The 17,328-nt window shown below is 32.4% G+C and overlaps 4 protein-coding genes and 1 long non-coding RNA gene across 6 annotated transcripts in view; 2 read left to right on the top strand and 3 right to left on the bottom strand.

The window, feature by feature from the left end:
* Positions 1-4,714, bottom strand: part of LOC123691466 (arfGAP with SH3 domain, ANK repeat and PH domain-containing protein) — a 41,611-nt gene extending 36,897 nt beyond the window's left edge. For both annotated transcript variants that reach the window (XM_045635875.1, XM_045635882.1), the window contains exon 1: positions 4,377-4,714. In XM_045635875.1, the coding sequence (XP_045491831.1) occupies positions 4,377-4,502 (126 nt within the window). In that variant the 5' untranslated portion in view covers positions 4,503-4,714. The remainder of the gene's footprint in view (positions 1-4,376) is intronic.
* A 1,137-nt stretch (positions 4,715-5,851) lies between these two features.
* Positions 5,852-6,754, top strand: LOC123692218 (biogenesis of lysosome-related organelles complex 1 subunit 5). Its single transcript, XM_045636925.1, has 4 exons — positions 5,852-5,891; positions 6,033-6,115; positions 6,285-6,473; positions 6,578-6,754. The coding sequence occupies exons 1-4, from the start codon at positions 5,873-5,875 to the stop codon at positions 6,752-6,754; spliced, it is 468 nt and encodes a 155-aa protein (XP_045492881.1). The 5' UTR covers positions 5,852-5,872.
* A 3-nt stretch (positions 6,755-6,757) lies between these two features.
* On the top strand, positions 6,758-8,309 carry LOC123691901. Its single transcript, XM_045636488.1, has 2 exons — positions 6,758-7,445; positions 7,863-8,309. The coding sequence occupies exons 1-2, from the start codon at positions 6,758-6,760 to the stop codon at positions 8,171-8,173; spliced, it is 999 nt and encodes a 332-aa protein (XP_045492444.1). The 3' UTR covers positions 8,174-8,309.
* A 1,766-nt stretch (positions 8,310-10,075) lies between these two features.
* LOC123692358 lies at positions 10,076-13,267 on the bottom strand. The gene is made up of 3 exons (XR_006751526.1): positions 12,612-13,267; positions 11,516-12,538; positions 10,076-11,398 (listed from the first exon to the last, which is right to left on the bottom strand). It is a non-coding gene; the product is annotated as an uncharacterized LOC123692358 (long non-coding RNA).
* Positions 13,268-13,906: 639 nt separating this feature from the next.
* Positions 13,907-17,328, bottom strand: LOC123691836. Its single transcript, XM_045636419.1, has 5 exons — positions 16,970-17,328; positions 16,490-16,696; positions 16,038-16,166; positions 15,512-15,577; positions 13,907-14,815 (listed from the first exon to the last, which is right to left on the bottom strand). Exons 1-5 carry the CDS (start codon positions 17,016-17,018, stop codon positions 14,016-14,018), a joined length of 1,251 nt encoding a protein of 416 aa, XP_045492375.1. The 5' UTR covers positions 17,019-17,328; the 3' UTR covers positions 13,907-14,015.

The raw sequence follows: 17,328 nt of genomic DNA, 5'->3' as shown, positions 1-17,328 counted from the left end.
CACACCCAAAATAATTTACCGATCGTTGGTTTGAAACAAGTGATAACTGCGTTAAAAACAACCGACTTCAAACTTGCACTTGCAAAATTTACAAATACCTACAGACAAAAATGCTCATAAAATAAAAACTACTGGGCCTATCCAAATAAAATTTTTATGGGACCAATTCGACACCATCCCGCATCGAACAAAAAAAGAATCACGTAAATCGGTTCAGAAACCTCGCAGTAATCGGTGTACATACATAAAAAAAAAAAAAAATATACCGGCCGAATTGATAACCTCCTCCTTTTTTTTGAAGTCGGTTAAAAACAATTCTCCAAAAGTATAATTACTCTTGAATTACACTAAAATTTTATCAAATAACTGAAATATGTTTTATAAAACTGCATCTCTATCCTTTAATATCTGATATGACGAGAGAATTAATATAATAAAAAGTAAAAACCCATCTAAAGATCAGTAAAAAATAAAAATATTAAAAGGCAAAGCTGTCGCTGTCGCGGGCCAATTAAAATCGCATTATAAATTGTGTCACACTCACAAGCATTCTCTGTAACGTATCAAGCTGTTTATATTATTTTTTGTTCCTTCACGGCTTTCCTAGTTCTACAGGTTTACGCAAGCCGCACCCTTATTAGGCAGTCGACTGCTTACAATTGGGTCAAGAAGACGCACATTCTTTGCACATCGAGTAAAGACAACAATAATGTAGCGATCGCTATAATACACAATGGCATATAATTGTAAACAACAAATAAACAGCGCGTCTCATTGTTATTAAGTCGTCGAGAGTACCATAAAAGAGTTGTAAAATGATACTATGATTTTTAGACCATAATAATTATATTAACTTACGTGTGTTGTTTTATGAATCATCTGGATAAATGGTAGAGACGCACTTGGCTCTCGCGATAAAAGCGTTATAACTTACAATAATTATTATTTATTATCAACTGAAAATTGAAATATAAAATAAATAAAAATATTGCCCCGTTTGAAGTCACGTATGTGTGCGTTTAACCATGAAATAGCTAATTGTACTTCAATTGCAACCGATTTACTACTACATATTATTATCCGTAACGAAAAGGATGTAGTGGACAATTATTAAAATGCAAAAGAAAATATAAAAGCCTTAGATCATTAAGTAAATAAAAGCTGATATTTAAAAGGAATGCATGTTAAAATATTTTAAAATAGAGATTGCGTACTTAATACAATATTGAGTGAGTTATTCGTTGTTTAATTTGCATTTTATATCTAGGAAATGACGATTAAAAATATTCAGAGCTCGAAATTAGATCATCGAGTCTTTAAATTAATTCTGATATATTTTTGAAGCCTTTAATAAAATGCTATTTATGTTTACATTCCTCACAATTATTTACAAGAAAAAATATAAACAATGACAATTGACATGCTGCACACGCGGAAGTTTTTTCACGAAACAAAACAATGGGTTACTCAAGATTTAACGACACAGTTTACTGATATAAACGCAAATACACAATATTATAATCACCATAATTATCATTATTATTAATGGCATATTGTATTAAAAACTATTTGTATTGTGTACGTAATAATAATGTTTTGTAACTGAACTGTGTAGGAACAAGAGTTACACATCGTCCTCCTCTCACGACTATGACTCATTTCAATGCAATTACCGAACTTTTATTCGCACTTGATCTTGGCATTTGACTCATGCGAAGATTTTTTATATTATGCTTGATAAGTTGTATTTACTGTTGTTACGTTTTAAGTTGATTTAGTTATATAGAGTCGCTTCATTATTGGATATTATTTACTAACATTACGTTATGTTTTTTTTACTATTCTATTAAATGCACACTGTGCATAAAGGTATGAGCTATTTTGTGATGCCACCAGCAATTATTATTTATCATCAAAATAACAGGTTGCAGTGGTCGAAAGCAAAGAGTTTTATCAAACCGAGTGGAAAGTAAATGAAAACACAACATAAACGAGTATGTCGGAATATATTAATTTGATAGCGAAAGCCGTTGACCTTGTAACCCGAGGCGATGTCGAGTATTCTGGTTGCACTCTTTGTACGAGCTGAACGTATCACATGTCGATAAGTACCATTAAATTCCTACGAGCATCATCATAATAGGATAGTCGGTACAAGTCATTCGACTAAACAAAGGCGCGTAAACTCTCGAGTCTTGACTATCGAGTTTCGACTTGCACTAATGATGTTCAGAAATATTAACTAATGAGAATACATTTTTAAATTATTTATGTAGTTTAGTACTAACTATCATGTATTTAGTTTTTACATGTAGCCTGCTGATGGTGAGGTGATTAGTTTTTTACAGACCTAGATTCACAAGGTTGCAATAGTTAATCACTTCTGCTGTAATATACAGCTAGGTAGGTACTTCAATTCGTAAAAATCATGAATATAACATGCAGAATTTTATGAGCAAAAGTTGATTGTTATTATTTAAAAAGGTATCTAAGAGTAGGTCTCAATTGAGTAGGTCTCGATGTATTTGAATTTCGTTAAATATTTAAATTATTTCAAGCAATCGAATTGTTTAAGGTCATAATGTAATAAATGCAGAATCAGGCTGTGGATAACTTAGTAACTAGTCATTTTCTTTACAATAAACATTTAAATTCAACAAAAAATACTCTAGAGTATTCTGTTACGACACTTTAAACATAATAAATTAAATTATTAAAGGTATATTTGGGAGTTTCACAATATCATCATCATCATCAGCCCATACATACTCCCACTGCAGGGACATGGGCCTCCTATAATACGGGTTTCACCATATAGGTTTATCTATTTTATACATACATATAGTTCATGTGCGTTATCAGACCACAATTTCATATATGTCTCCACAGTTGAACATAAGATGATTTGCAGTCAAAACAGTCAATTCAAATTTTAGTAATCTATAAGAGGATGAATTATATGAGTTTAAAAAGCTACATTGGAGTCATATTCAACATTGAAGAGTTGAGAAAATAATTTTATAAAAAAGAGAAAGTAAAAGACATAAGTCAGGTTATTGCTGCTTATAAATAAACACAATACTTTCACATGATCTTAAATTTTACAATACATATTGTCTTATCATTATTCTGTATTTTATAAATTATATTTTTCAATCTAACTGTGTAGCACAATTTGTTCAAATTCTCAAATATTCAACAAAACTAGTTAATACTTTTTGCAAAACAGGTTTAAAATTTTTATTATAAAGGTCAGGAAAAATTAATGGAAATATATTGTTGAGAAATGTGATGAATTGACTCATGCAATTGTTTTAATATTTCCTATTTTTTTAATGGATGGTCCCTAAAAATATAAAAGTTATTTACACAATACTGTTTATTTTGTTTAAATAGGTATATTTTTTTAATATGTTTTTTGTATTATTACCTAACGATACCCTTACTACCTGTTTATTTAATGTTTGTGACTGTTTGAGTTTGTTTGAATTTGAGCATAGTTAAAACATTAAAATCTATACTAATATTATAAAACTGAGGAGTCAGTCTGTTTGTTTGAACACGCTATTCTCGGGAACTCCTGGTCCGATTTGAAAAATTCTTTTGGTGTTAGATAGCTCATTTATGGAGGAAGGCTATAGGCTATATATCATCATGCTACAACCAACAGAAGTGGAGTCACGGGGGTGAAACCGCGCGGAGCAGCTAGTAAATAAATACGTATAGGCAGAATAAATAGCAAACAGAACAAAATTGTAACCTGGAGGAATGCTGATAATACAGGATATATTTTTCTAGAAATGTATATACTACTTATGTAGCATTATTTCTAATGATTTTATTCATATGAATACACATTATTCATCTTTTGAATACAAAATAATATGTGATTTAACTGTACCTAATATAAACTGTTGTATTAAAATGTAATATTATTAGATAATTCTTACATAATAAATAATAAACACAAATGTCTTTTAATTATTAATTCATTAAACTAGAATGAGATTTTATTATAATATTAGTTTAGAAACAGTATGTAATAAAATATATTTAAAATTAATTGAAAGAAACAATTAAAATGTTCTGACAAAGGGAGGAAAAGTAATTTATTTAGCCTACACAAGCTGCATATATTATATATCTGTATGTTTATCAAGGATGTAATTAAATAATAATTTAAACGTTTTAGGTATATTATTTGAATAGCTATGAGGAAGAGTAAGCTCAGGAAAATATTCAAATGTTAGCCGATCTTAATAGTATTACACTACGATACTATACTAGTTAAAGTTCGTATAGAAATACGTAAATATTTAGTTAAAACAAGATAATATATTGATGCGTATATTCAAATGTTAAAGCGGATATCATACCTCTTCCAAAGCGTTGATGGTTTGTCGACATTGTGGTATACGGGAAACAAAAGTAGAAGTTGTGGGCGAATTATAATCCTCTCTTGTTTCCTCGATAAATTCGCCAATGCCAATAAGACCCGGCATGTTGACCACAATGAACAATCAGTTGAAAACTACACACAAACCTAGTCACGTAAAACACATCCGTACCAAAATTCGTTCCAATCAGAGTAAAGAATTTTCAACATTTTCAAAATCAAGAATATTTGAACACATTATGGACACTTATTCAAAGCACTTGCGATTTTAAAAACAATTTCGCATTTGAAATATCAAACAAACACACCCGCGCTCGACAACAGGAACGAACAAACTGATTGATCATTGAACGATTTATAATTTTATAGTGAGTTGCGAGTTGTGACTTGACATTGAATGAAATACCAGACATCAAAATATATTGATACGATCACGTTACGATTAATAATTTATTACCTATAATATCTTAATCTGAGTTGCGCTTTTGGATTAATAATGGACATTCAAAATATTACAGGATTATAATACTATAAATCATAACGTGATCATAACGTTTTCGTTTTATTAGGTACCTATGTGCCCTTACGGCACTAGCGGTTAACCGCGGGGGCGGCTAACCGCGAGGTTAGCCGCTTTCCCATTTTAATATGCAACCGCTTTTATGATTAGTGCGTACAATCATAAGCGGTTGCATATTTAAAATGGGAAAGCCGCTAACCGCGCGGTTAGCCGCCCCCGCGGTTAACCGCTAGTGCGTAAGGGCACTATGTGCTCAGAAGGTGCTTGGCATACATACATATTTGATATTACAATAGATGTAAAAATTGATATGTTTAGACCTCTAATAATATTTACTTTAAATCATTTATTTAAATTGAGATCTAAAGAAAAATAAAATCTATTTCAATCACATTTCAATACACCTAAGCAAAAATATAATTTTAAACCATAAACACACGAAAGAATGAATTAGCGTGAGCAATTGAGCTGTTTTATTGGAATTATCAATCCTTCAAAAACAAAATGACACATTTAATGTCTATGGTACTTGTGTGTGTGAAAAGCACATGACTAAGTTTACCAGTTAAAATCATCTTCGCTTATATTAGGGATTTTCTACGAATTTTGAAAACTGCTAAATTGAAGATTTTGTAATAATTATGTAATCTATATTCACCAATAAATGCATTAATTACTTCATGTACTTAGAGTATATCTTAACAGTAAATAACTCGTAGTATAATAAAATATGTATTAATAAATATTTTGAAGGATCTTATATCATATTCCTTTGTTGTGTAATGCATTGAGTAATATAAACACAAAACTGCATCCAAAGGGGGTAGATTCCCATCCATCAGCTATCCCCACATGAACGAACCAAAAGGGGAAAATATAAATTATACATGTGAAATCACAAACACTGAAATGACAACATTGCTGTTAATGTCAAAACGTACCTGTCAAAAAACATAATGACGGAGTTGTCACGAGGTAAAGTTTATCAATAATTTTAGATTTTTTCATAAAGCGTTCAATGAATTTCTTCCTAAAATCAAAATATTAGACTCCATTAAGAAATATGATTTCCAACTGTAATAGTTTCAGCACTGATTATTTTTTCTAACATTCTAGAAATCGGAGAAATTTGGACTCGATTATTCGACCATAGGCCGTTCCTAAATGGAGAGATAAAGTTTATGTTAAAAGAATTTGAGGTATGACACAGTTACACAAACTCGAACAAATTGTTCCAATATTACAGTAATTACGAGAAAGGAAAATATATTCACTTACAAATTTCAATGTCAAGTCTTTGATTTATTGTATGACATTTTCCTGTATCAATTCATTGTTTTGTCTTTGTAATAAATATAATGTTTTTAGGAGAAACGTGGTGACAGAGAAGTTGAAAATCTTTTCAATATTCTAGAAAATATAACAGATATCAAAGATACCCAATTGGATAAAATTCAAAGAAGTTCAAAAGCAGCTTTGCCTGTACTTAGTGAAAAGTTACAACAAGCTTTAACACTGACTGAGGAAGTTGAAAAGGAGTATCTTGTAATACAACAGGTAATATATAAACATAATAAATCATGTTTATTACATAAAATATTGATACATTTTTCCTTTTTTATTGAGGTGATATACCTACTTAATCAATTTTAACATTTTAGGAGTGTGCTAAAAAGCGACTTGAAAATAAAGAAAAACGACAAAAAGAATGGGATCAGTTCATTGATGATATGAACTTTAAGTGTCAACGAATTGATAATACATTTGAAGAAAAAGAAGAAGAGCTAAGAGATTTATACGCTGATTTAAATCATAAACTTAACATTACTAATAAATAAGCCATGGATCTTAAGGGCTCTCTTGTTGATACACACCTCAGAATATATCCCACTAAATCATTTGTTAATTTTTTAAAAACAATTCCTGTGACAAAAGAAGTTCCTTCAAATATTGTTCATTTAATTAATGATGAAAATAAATGTACCGTTACTTACATTGAAAATGTTGATACAACAACTATTCAGCTAACAGACAAAGATTATGAACATTTAAAAAAAGTTAAAGAGGCCATGGGTAAATTAAATCCAGAAGAAGATAGTCCTGAATCTGAATTAAAAACTAAGGAAAATGATGATAATATGGTAGAAGATTCAAATAAGGACTCAAAAGGTGACAATGATGTTGAAGATTCTGAAGATGCTAGTGACAAGGAGGAGTCCCAAGTTAAGCCTGAGAAAGAAGTACTTAAAGAAGAAAATAAGAAATTCCTTATTACTTCTGACTTAGACTGGCTTTATGTTTACATGAAAGGTAAAAGGCAGAAGGGAGAAGATATTCCATATTTGCATGAGCTATTAGAAGGTGCTGATATCAAAATGCCTGATAATCAAATTCTAAAAAGAAATCCTGATCTAGAAGCAAGGTGTGTGAAATTGAGAGCGCAGCAAGAGGCTCGTGAATATAGAAAAATGACTAAAGGTGTTGATAATGTAAGAATAAGATTTCCGGAAGATAGTATTTCATATCAAAGTGAGTATTTTATTTTGAAGATTATATGACACAATTCCATTTTAAACATAGGAATAAATGTTGAAACCATTCTATCAAGAGTTATTCACTGACACACTAATAATTCAATTATGATTTTATATTTTACTAGCTGTGCCGCGCGGTTTCACCCGCGTGGCTCCGCTCCTGTTGGTTTTAGCGTGATAATATATAGCCTATATTACTCGTGGATAATGTAGCTTTCGAATGGTGAAAGAATTTTTAAAATCGTTCCACTAGTTTATGAGCCTATTCATTACAATCAAACAAACAAAGTTTTCCTCTTTATAATATTAGTGTAGATTTATAATCAAATTAAATACTGACTAGCTTTACTTTTTGCAATCACTTTCCTACCTAATATGTTTAACATTACACTAATTCTATAATTATTTTCAGTGAAACAGCTAAACCGGCACTTAATTGCCATCGGTCAATTTTTACTCTCAATATTTGCTGGATTTCTCTTTGGATTCCGAGGCGTTGAATGGATGGTTGGAAATTTAGATTTTGGATTCCGATTGTTACTTGGTGTCATGTGTGCACTGGTTATAGCTCTTGCTGAAATATATTTCTTAGCCAAGAAACTAAATGAGGAATTGTCTATACCAGAAACTGTTCAGCTTGGTGGCCCTGCTAAGTTTGCTTCTGACGTTAGTAATTATATATCTAATGCGGTTACAACTGCGGATAAAGAACATAAGGATTAAGTTTATTCCAACATTATGTAGAACCTAATATATTATAGCAATTATTAGCCTATTTAAGTGTTATTGTTTCTATAATGCAATTAGAGTTATTATTTCGTTGGTCAAGTATAATTATTAATAAATAATTTCAGTTATATATTTTGCTATTTTATTACCCCTTATATTGTACCCATATACTGAAAATAAATGTAAAAAAAAACCTTATTTGCCCCCTTTTAATGAGTTCTTTATCCTGGTGATATTCCTATGAGAATTTTTTGGGGAAGCCATGGCCTGAGAGCAGAAATAACTTGGCTAAATTTTAATATTATTTCGCAATTCACAATATTATTGTAGGAATTTATTATCTAAAGAAACTAAAACCATTATTTTTGGTATAAATAATGTGTAAAAATCACGTGTATACCTTAAATATTTGTTTTATTTTCACTTAATAATTATTTTAAAGTGAATAGGTATATAACTATATATTGTGTGAATATTTGAAGCATATACGTGTAGGTACATAGTGTGTTGTCGTTATCGCCACATCTAGCAAAAAATCAGGTTTGTTTGGGTTTGTTGTATGGAAGCCCCTTTAAATATTTTTTTAGTCTGTCTCTGTTTTCTGGTGCGGCCGCGGCACCCTAATTTTATGCATGTCATAACTCATAACCCACAGATATAAGGTCCTTCTCCCATTACGATACGCACAGGCGATTCAAGTATCCTGCAAGTCTCGGGAGACCAAAGAGTATAGTAACTATATATAAGGGAAAGCGAGCCATCTTGCGTGATAAAACGAAAACCCATGAACACTAGCGCCCCAAGCGCATGGCGGGTGCATTGAAAGTGCTATAGATACCTATACGTATATCTATATAGGTACCTATAGCCTATAGGTATTATTGCTACGTCGCTACAGCTATTCTGATAATAATTTACATTGCGTTACCTTTATCACAACTGTATTATTGTCTGTTCTGGCGCGTACAATAATTGCACAATAGGCATGACGACAGTATCCATAAATGATCCTATTAGTGTTTTTAAGGGAAAATGTATACTTAATAAATAAATTCAATATAGTGACTTAAAAATCTTAAAAACACTAAGATTAATGAGATTATCAATAAAATAAAACATTGAAATTCTGCAGTTGGCCATCTTGACTAAAACACGCGTGACGTCACGCTTAAGTAAACAACTCACGTCAGTCACATGTATTTTGTTGTTATGAATATGTTGAGAATACGCATTTTTATTTATTTTCTATTGTTTCACGTATGCTTTATCGACTCAGAACAGAAATATAATTGCGAATTCACGAATACGTGGTTTCGGGGTTCTCCGCACCAACTTTATGCAATCATTTCTTATTATTTTCTCGCTTGAAATAATTACTAACACATTTTTGAGCATTATTTTAATGTGGATTCACACTGCAATACTGCACACCACTTATAAATTCGTTTCTATAACACATATTAAATAAATATTTTTTAATTTTCTTCGCAATGCATACAAATAATTACGTATTTACTAAAGAGTGACGTCACGCTTACGCCATGACACCTCCGAGCTGTTTTGGCACAGTTGATAAATATTTTTTGAAAAATGGCTTTTATCTTCGTTAAATTTAAGTATATTACCGAAATAAGGGTTTTTCTTGTATAGTAAACGTATACACACATTATGGAAGAGGATTTCAAAATCTTTCGTCATGCCTATTGTATGCGTAAACCCAATCCAAAATTACACAATGCATAATATGTAATATGTATAAAAAAATATAGTTGCGTAATAAATTGGTAGCTGGACTTTAAGCTAAACATTTCCAGGTGATAAAAAAGATAACAACAAAACAAATCACTTGACACATTTGAAAATCTAAAGATAATTGGGCCAGGCAAAGAAAAACGCTTTTAAATTAATTGGGAGTTTATTCATTAAGATTAAGATAATTTATGTATGTATTTGGTACATGCATTACATTAGCGCAACTTGCCGCTGTTTTATTTGATATGTTTGTGTTTATTATAATATGCTTGAACACACTGCTTCAAAGGATCGTCGTTTTCTACATAATATTATGTTAATTTTCCTGACAAAATACGATTCATTGATCTGCACCAGCTAAGTATATAAAAGTATATTTATTGTGATTTCAATAAAATAACGTTTAAAATCATTTTCATGGGTATCACAATCATGTGAAAATACAATAAAAGTATCAATAAACATTTTAAGTTGTGCTTTTATATTTTTATTTTTTTTTATTCGTTTTCAAATACATTGCTATTAACTCTTGAAGTTCATTACTTAAATGTATTTGAAATTTTTTTTTGAAGGATAGCAAAGCCATTGTTTTTTTATATTAAATTCTTTAGCTTTTAAGTATTCATTACCTATATCTTCCTTATTAGATAACAAGGAACTTCTACATTTGCATTTTTTTATTTTTTTGCTCAAACATTTTCTTAGAACCCATCCACATACATAACTGCGTTCTTGATGATCTGAAGAATGATCAACATTCAATGAGCAGAGAGCATTGTAAAAATTTTCTTCTATTTCAATTTCATGCGTGTTTATTTTCTTGCTAGGATTTCTCTCCAAACTATCTTTTTCCTTTATTAAAAAAAAAGTCTAAATTTTGTAGGCACTTATTAAAATCTTCTTCGCAATTCGCGTTTATAACATGAGATTATTAAGTAAAATTGTTTTAAAGGCACTTTCACATGCCCTACAGTTTGGAGATGTATTTCTTACGCTTGAACTTCTTATATTTCCGAAGAAATTTTCAATAGGGTCCTGATTGAAGTTCCTTGTTAGCATGGAGTCAAAAGAATACTTGTTGCTTAATATTTTCCATAATTGTTGCATACCCTCGATTGTCTTTATAAAATTAGTTATAGATGGCGCAGATGATTCAACAATGCGTATTTTGTTACCGTCTTTTTTGTTAACCATATATTTACCATTTTTTAAAAATCTTATACTGTCTTGCCATAACTTACGGAGGGGTGAATTTTTTTTCACTCCACCTCTATAAATTTTTCCATTAATTATATTAAAGCTTCCCGTATAACTACTGGTATAAGTTGCCGGCACTCATCTGGTAAATTTTTTCTGTCTGTTAAGTGTTTTATAGCAACCGCCACACTATGGCTGAATATTTGTGTAGCCATTTTGACTCTTTTTTTTTCTGGCAGTATATGCTCTTCAGTGATTTTGTGAAGATACCTGAAAAGTAAAAAAGGTGATAATTATTATACATACAATTCCAGTATCTATGATAAAAGGAAAATCTAAATGTATTTTATAAAAAGAGTTTAAATTAGACTGCAAAAACTTAAGTACCTTAGCTCTCCATAACTTTTGTCTGCTTCATATAACATCTGGAAGTGTGCATTTTATCACTTTTTTTTTTATTCCCATCCTCAAAATCGATGTACTGCATGTCTTTTGTTAAAAGATTATTTCTTAATCCTTTAATTAAATGTGGCACATCAAATAATGGAATTATTTGTTTTGAATCACATTCATACATATCATAACGCCATTCTTTTCCATTTCTTAAATATTTATCCTTTGTATCCTGTACTAAGCTACTTAATTCACTGACATTAGTGGCTCCTTGGTCACAGACCAAACACAATATTTTTAAGCCTGTTGAGTGCACATGCCTGACCACATCTTTGATAATATTTTTTAATTCTAACTTCTGCAGGCTTTGGGCCTTTGGGTAAAAAAGTAAGCAACTGGTTGTTTATAGTTCATTTTGATGCCCTTGATCAATAAACACTAAAACATGATTAGCGATTTTCATTTTGCTACTATGACTTATGAAGCCTTGCAGTTGATCATTTGCTGCATCATATTGGATGTTCGGTGTGAGCGACATCTAATCAAAGATGAGTGTGCATAGGCGGTCATCCTCATTCATTCCTCTGACAGAGTCTTTTAATTTGTCAAAAATGATTTTATTAATCCCTGGAGACATTTTTATTAGAGCCAGCAGGTTTCGGAATGATTTTGAAGATGGCAGTGTAAAATATTAATTGTACATAAGTGTGTATAATTTAGGGCTTCTTTTAAAATATAAAGTCAAGGCCAACACTTTTTCTTCAGTGGTATAACGTCTTCCTTAAGGTTTTTTCAGAGCTTGTTTAAATTGTAGTCCAGTAAAATTTTTTCCAGCTTCTGACATTTTTGCTGTGACTTTATGGAATGCCTGACCAGCAACTAATTTTTCAGCATTGGCAAGACGTGCTTTAAAACTTCTCTCTTTAGCCATAGTTTTCTTTAACTTCAATTTTTTATGTTCAATTTGGGACTTTTTATGTTGTTTTACTAAGTATTCATCCCAATATTTTGTGCGACCTATAAAGAAAATAAAATCTTTATTAAAGATGAATTTTACAAATGAAACAATACTTAGGAGGAAGCTTGTAACCTTTATGGTTGTCTTCAAGCAGCTCACTAGCGCGCTGTCGAGCAAGTTCTCGCAATGATTCTCGGTTCGGACTGGTGGCTTCCGATGCAATGTCGCGGACCACGGATCGGATGACAGGCGTAACACCATCGCTGCCAATTAACAAATTTAAAGGTGAACATTCAGTCGATTTTTGTTTCGTAATGTTCAGGTTGAGCTGTAGTTTCCAAAGAATAGCGGACCAACTTTCCTGACGATAGTTCGTTTCTACGCGAATCATATTCATAACTGTGCGGCAATACCGCTCAACCTGCCCATTACGTTGATGCATTTCTGCAGTTATAAAATGTAGGTATTTCACAGAATTGGTCTCTAAACAAACTAGTAAACGAAGTGCTCTCAATTCTCATACATTCTACCTCGATCCGCTACAGCTAATCGAGGAATGCCAAATAATGATATGGCGTTCTCGAAAACACGCTTTAACTCATTTGCATCTTGTCGAAAAATTGGATACAGTAAACAATACTTTGAAAACGCGTCTACAATCAAGATAACGAACTTATAACCGTTCGAGTCGGGAAGGGGACCTAAAACATCTGTATGCACGGTATCAAATGGAGTAGCGATTTGTCCCACGACTCGTAACTTTACTCGTAACTCGATTAGAAACTGACCCCGATGACTCATTAACCGACTTCAAAAAAAAGGAGGAGGTTATCAATTCGGCCGGTATTTTTTTTTTTTTTTTTTTTTTTATGTATGTACACCGATTACTCCGAGGTTTCTGAACCGATTTACGTGATTCTTTTTTTGTTCGATGCGGAATGGTGTCGAATTGGTCCCATAAAAATTTTATTCGGCTAGGCCTAGTAGTTTTTATTTTATGAGCATTTTTGTCTGTACTCGATGACTTAATTTCAATGTAGCAAGTAACTTTGATTCACTTCCCGGTAACCGATTGAGCTGAAATTTTGTATACGAATGTAAATTGGATAGCGATGAAACATTATCATGACATGGAGCTGATCTGATGATGGAATCGGAAGGTGGCCATAGGAACTCAGTAATATATTGACTCAACTTTATCGAGTTTGGGCTCGTTTGATTCGTGTTGAAAAATACACTAAAAAGTATTAAATAAAAATAACTGCGTTAAAAACAACCGACTTCAAAAACGGAAAAGTAAGAAATAAAAAAGATTTGATATTATTAATTACTACATATTATTTTTATGTGCTATTTATTAAATAGGTTTGAAGTCGGTGCCAAACACTAAGCACTTAGTATTAAGCCCATGCACCGACATGACCGACCCCGATGACTCATTTCTATCAAACGTATTATTTAATCTGACGCGTTTGGGGCATTCGTTTTGTTTGTGACCGAAACCATTACATTTACTTAAAACATTTAGATAATGTACTATAATGTTCTCTTTTTCGCGAAAGACTTTAGAGGCTCAATATGTTTATTACGAACGGGGGTCTGAGCCGGTTTAATATAAATCGACAAAAATCCAACTAAGTCACAGGGTAACAAGTTAGCGTTCGTAGCGGCCGCACGAATCTGCGGGTCGGTTATACCGCGAATAATTATTGCACTTATTAATTCTTCACTCAAACCCTTGACAACGCGTAATCGCAACAGTGAACTTCTAGCATACTCAGCATATGTAGGATAACGATCGGAATCTGTCTTCATAACTTCGAATAGGATGTTAGCACTATCTATTCTACGCGGGCACAACGATTGGAAATCACGTTTAAAAATAGACCACGAACGCTCATTAGTAGACCATTCACTAAGCCAGACACGTGCATCACCCTTTAAGCAATTACCTATACGTGCCAAGCACTCGCGATCGTCCCAACGATTAATACGGCACAAATGATCCACTTCCTCACACCAAACATTAAAATCATTTAAAGCAGGGTCAAAACTAGAAATACAAATATGGTTGGATCTCACCGGGTTTACAGCATTGATTGTTGTAATTTTATCCAACACTTCACTCAACACGGCGTCAGCGCTCGACGGCAACGATGCAGGCACGCTCCCCGTAGCCGACGTCTCGCTAGGCGCCAACAGGTCAGCGCGCGTCGCTTCGCTGGCGGCCACCGTATTGGATGAGTCACTCGATAATCTAAGCAATTGCGGTGGCGGCGGCCGCGGCGGCGTGTGCGAGCGCAAGGGCGTGGCCTGGCATGCCGCGCTAGCTGCACCTATATTGCGGCCCATAGAATTATCCTCCAACGCAGTCAAACATACCCGGATCAGAAGAACGTCCACGTTTTCGAGATTTGCTACCACCCTCTTTAGACAATACGATAAACTAACACAAGTTCAAAAGATTTCACTAAAATTTTTTTTTAAACAATTCCCCTAACAGTCTAGAGAACCAACACAGATGCGGGTGGTATCCCACTTCTGTAATTAGGCTTTTAGACGATTATTTCTTATTTTTTTAAACAAAATACTTCCAAAGAACAATAAAAATTTAATGTTAAATGTTACCTAACAAATATTTCTAAGCAAAATGGTGAACGTCCATCCGATCCGACGGTCCAAAAGCAAGAGAGCGCGACGTCTGTCATCTGCCACCGTTTATTGCCTATCCCCACAGATCTAGATCTGTGCCTATCTCACTTTACTGTAGATAAATACAAATGTTGAACATATAACCCCCCAAATTGGATGTATCTTAGGACCAATTTATCACTCTCCAGATAAATATAAAAAATAAAATTGTGTCAATTGACGCCATTTTATCCATAACATGCCGTTAAACATTACTTTTGTAAACTGTCATAAATTAAGTTGTCTTAAAAAAAATTATCGGAGGTATGAAAAACCAGCCCTTAATCAAAAAAGAACATTTCCAAATTTCACAAATTAATAACATTTGCACAATGTGTCACCTTTTATGGCCTTCTGGGACGTCGAAGGCTGGTTGCTTATTCCAGGTTCCAGTTGATTTTGGAGTCCTTGAAAAGGTTAAAAGAATAAGTGTAAAAAAACACACACAAAAAAGTATCATGCTTATATTAAAAGGGTTCATTATTATTTCACTTCATTAATACAAGTATGGAATTTATTTTGAATGAGATTTTAAGTATCTTATATTTTGATATGATACCATAATTAACACCCCATTACATAATTGCTTCTGCCCATTTAGGTAAAAAGAGCAAACTAATATTATAAATAAGAAAGTAACACTGTCTGTCTGTCTGTTACTCAATCACGCCTTAACTACTGAACCAATTTGCATGAAATTTGGTATAGAGATATTTTGATACCCATAAAGGACAAAGGTTACTTTTTACCCCGGGAAATAGGATAGGTTTTATCCTGGAAAACCCACGGGAACGGGAACTATGCGGGCTTTTTTCTTTGACTGCGCGGGCGAAGCTGCGGGTGGAAAGTAAACAATAATTATTATACCTTTATCTAAAAATTGTTGATTTAATGGGACATCAATATCTTCATTTGCCCTTGTCTCACAAGGCCACATCCTTGGCTGAGAATAGTTATGTTCCATGTTAACCGCTGTACTCACAGAAGGAAATATACCTGTAATTATTATAAGTAGCAAAGTCAAAAATTAAGAAAGATAAAATTATAGAATGTATCTTTTTTTTTTCAATAAGCTTGCAGTTGAGCTTTTTTGGAATGAAAACTGGTTGAAGAAACTAAAGAATAGTGGTAGAGCATTGACTGGTGCTCATTAAGCTAGTTAGTCTATCACTGAGAACTCTGTTACTAAAAGCTTAGTAGTGTTTTACCAGCAGAAATAAGTTCCCTAATTAAAAATAGTGTGTGTTATATATAATAATTCTACCTAAGAGAATGATTAATTTGATAAATAAAGTATTAGCAGTAATATTCAAACTCACCATTCAAGTTAATTGATGGAACAGACAAATTTAGTAATCGGTGACATGAAACTTTGTGCTCAGGCTTGAAATGGTAATCACAGACTCTCTTGTTTCTATAGATCTTGTCAGGCTCAAGATCTTTTAGTCGTTCACCTACAATTGACATCCAGGTAGTAAACAACTCCGGTCGTCTTGTAGGGTGAGGGAAACGATGCATATATGCTCCTGTGAATACATAAAAAAACAACCTTTACAGTATAGAAATACGCAATAAATGTTAAGTGATCTCCATATTTAATTATTTTTATATATTTAAATATACTTAAGTATTATTAAATATATAATACTCAAATATTTAAAATTTTTATAATTTTTTGTAAAATAGTGATATATGGTTATGCAAACAAAGATGTTCTGCGGCCATGACCAAAACAAACAATATACGTAGGTACTGGTAGCATCAGTTCATTATAAATAAATAATTTTGAGAAAACTTACCCATTTCACTACATCCAAAAACACAATACACCTTCCTCCTAGAAGCCATTTTAAAATTAACAACAAACTCAACTAGGTACTAATCAAAACTTAACTTGAATAATTAAAAGAACCCAAACAACAGGTTGCTATCAAAACAGAACATATTAAATAACAATCGAGTGAAACAAAACTAAAAGAATTCACAACTTCGCAAGTTCGCAACGCATTCGTAACCGAATTATTACGAATTCGAATAATTCAAATTTCAGAAAACCAACAGAAAACAAACGGTTTAAGGCCTCGGAGCAATTAACTCAAAGAGTTTATTGTTTAATGGTGAATTAACTAGGTATTTATCTACATATTTAACCGGTAGG

Source organism: Colias croceus, chromosome 1, assembly GCF_905220415.1.
Source record: "Colias croceus chromosome 1, ilColCroc2.1".
Lineage (NCBI taxonomy): Eukaryota > Metazoa > Arthropoda > Insecta > Lepidoptera > Pieridae > Colias > Colias croceus.
This window is presented reverse-complemented; position numbering and strand designations above follow the sequence as displayed.

What these genes read in the sequence shown, in the direction of transcription:
- LOC123692218 (XM_045636925.1), top strand. An exon ending in TTATGTTAAAAGAATTTGAG is followed by an intron (nt 6,116 to 6,284) that starts GTATGACACAGT and finishes TAATGTTTTTAG; the next exon opens with GAGAAACGTGGTGACAGAGA. An exon ending in AGTATCTTGTAATACAACAG is followed by an intron (nt 6,474 to 6,577) that starts GTAATATATAAA and finishes TTAACATTTTAG; the next exon opens with GAGTGTGCTAAAAAGCGACT.
- LOC123691901 (XM_045636488.1), top strand. Translation starts at nt 6,758, where the DNA reads ATGGATCTTAAGGGCTCTCTTGTTGATACACACCTCAGAATATATCCC. An exon ending in AGATAGTATTTCATATCAAA is followed by an intron (nt 7,446 to 7,862) that starts GTGAGTATTTTA and finishes AATTATTTTCAG; the next exon opens with TGAAACAGCTAAACCGGCAC.
- LOC123691836 (XM_045636419.1), bottom strand. Translation starts at nt 17,018, where the DNA reads ATGGCTTCTAGGAGGAAGGTGTATTGTGTTTTTGGATGTAGTGAAATG. An exon ending in TCCATCAATTAACTTGAATG is followed by an intron (nt 16,167 to 16,489) that starts GTGAGTTTGAAT and finishes TAATAATTACAG; the next exon opens with GTATATTTCCTTCTGTGAGT. An exon ending in TCAACAATTTTTAGATAAAG is followed by an intron (nt 15,578 to 16,037) that starts GTATAATAATTA and finishes AACCTTTTCAAG; the next exon opens with GACTCCAAAATCAACTGGAA.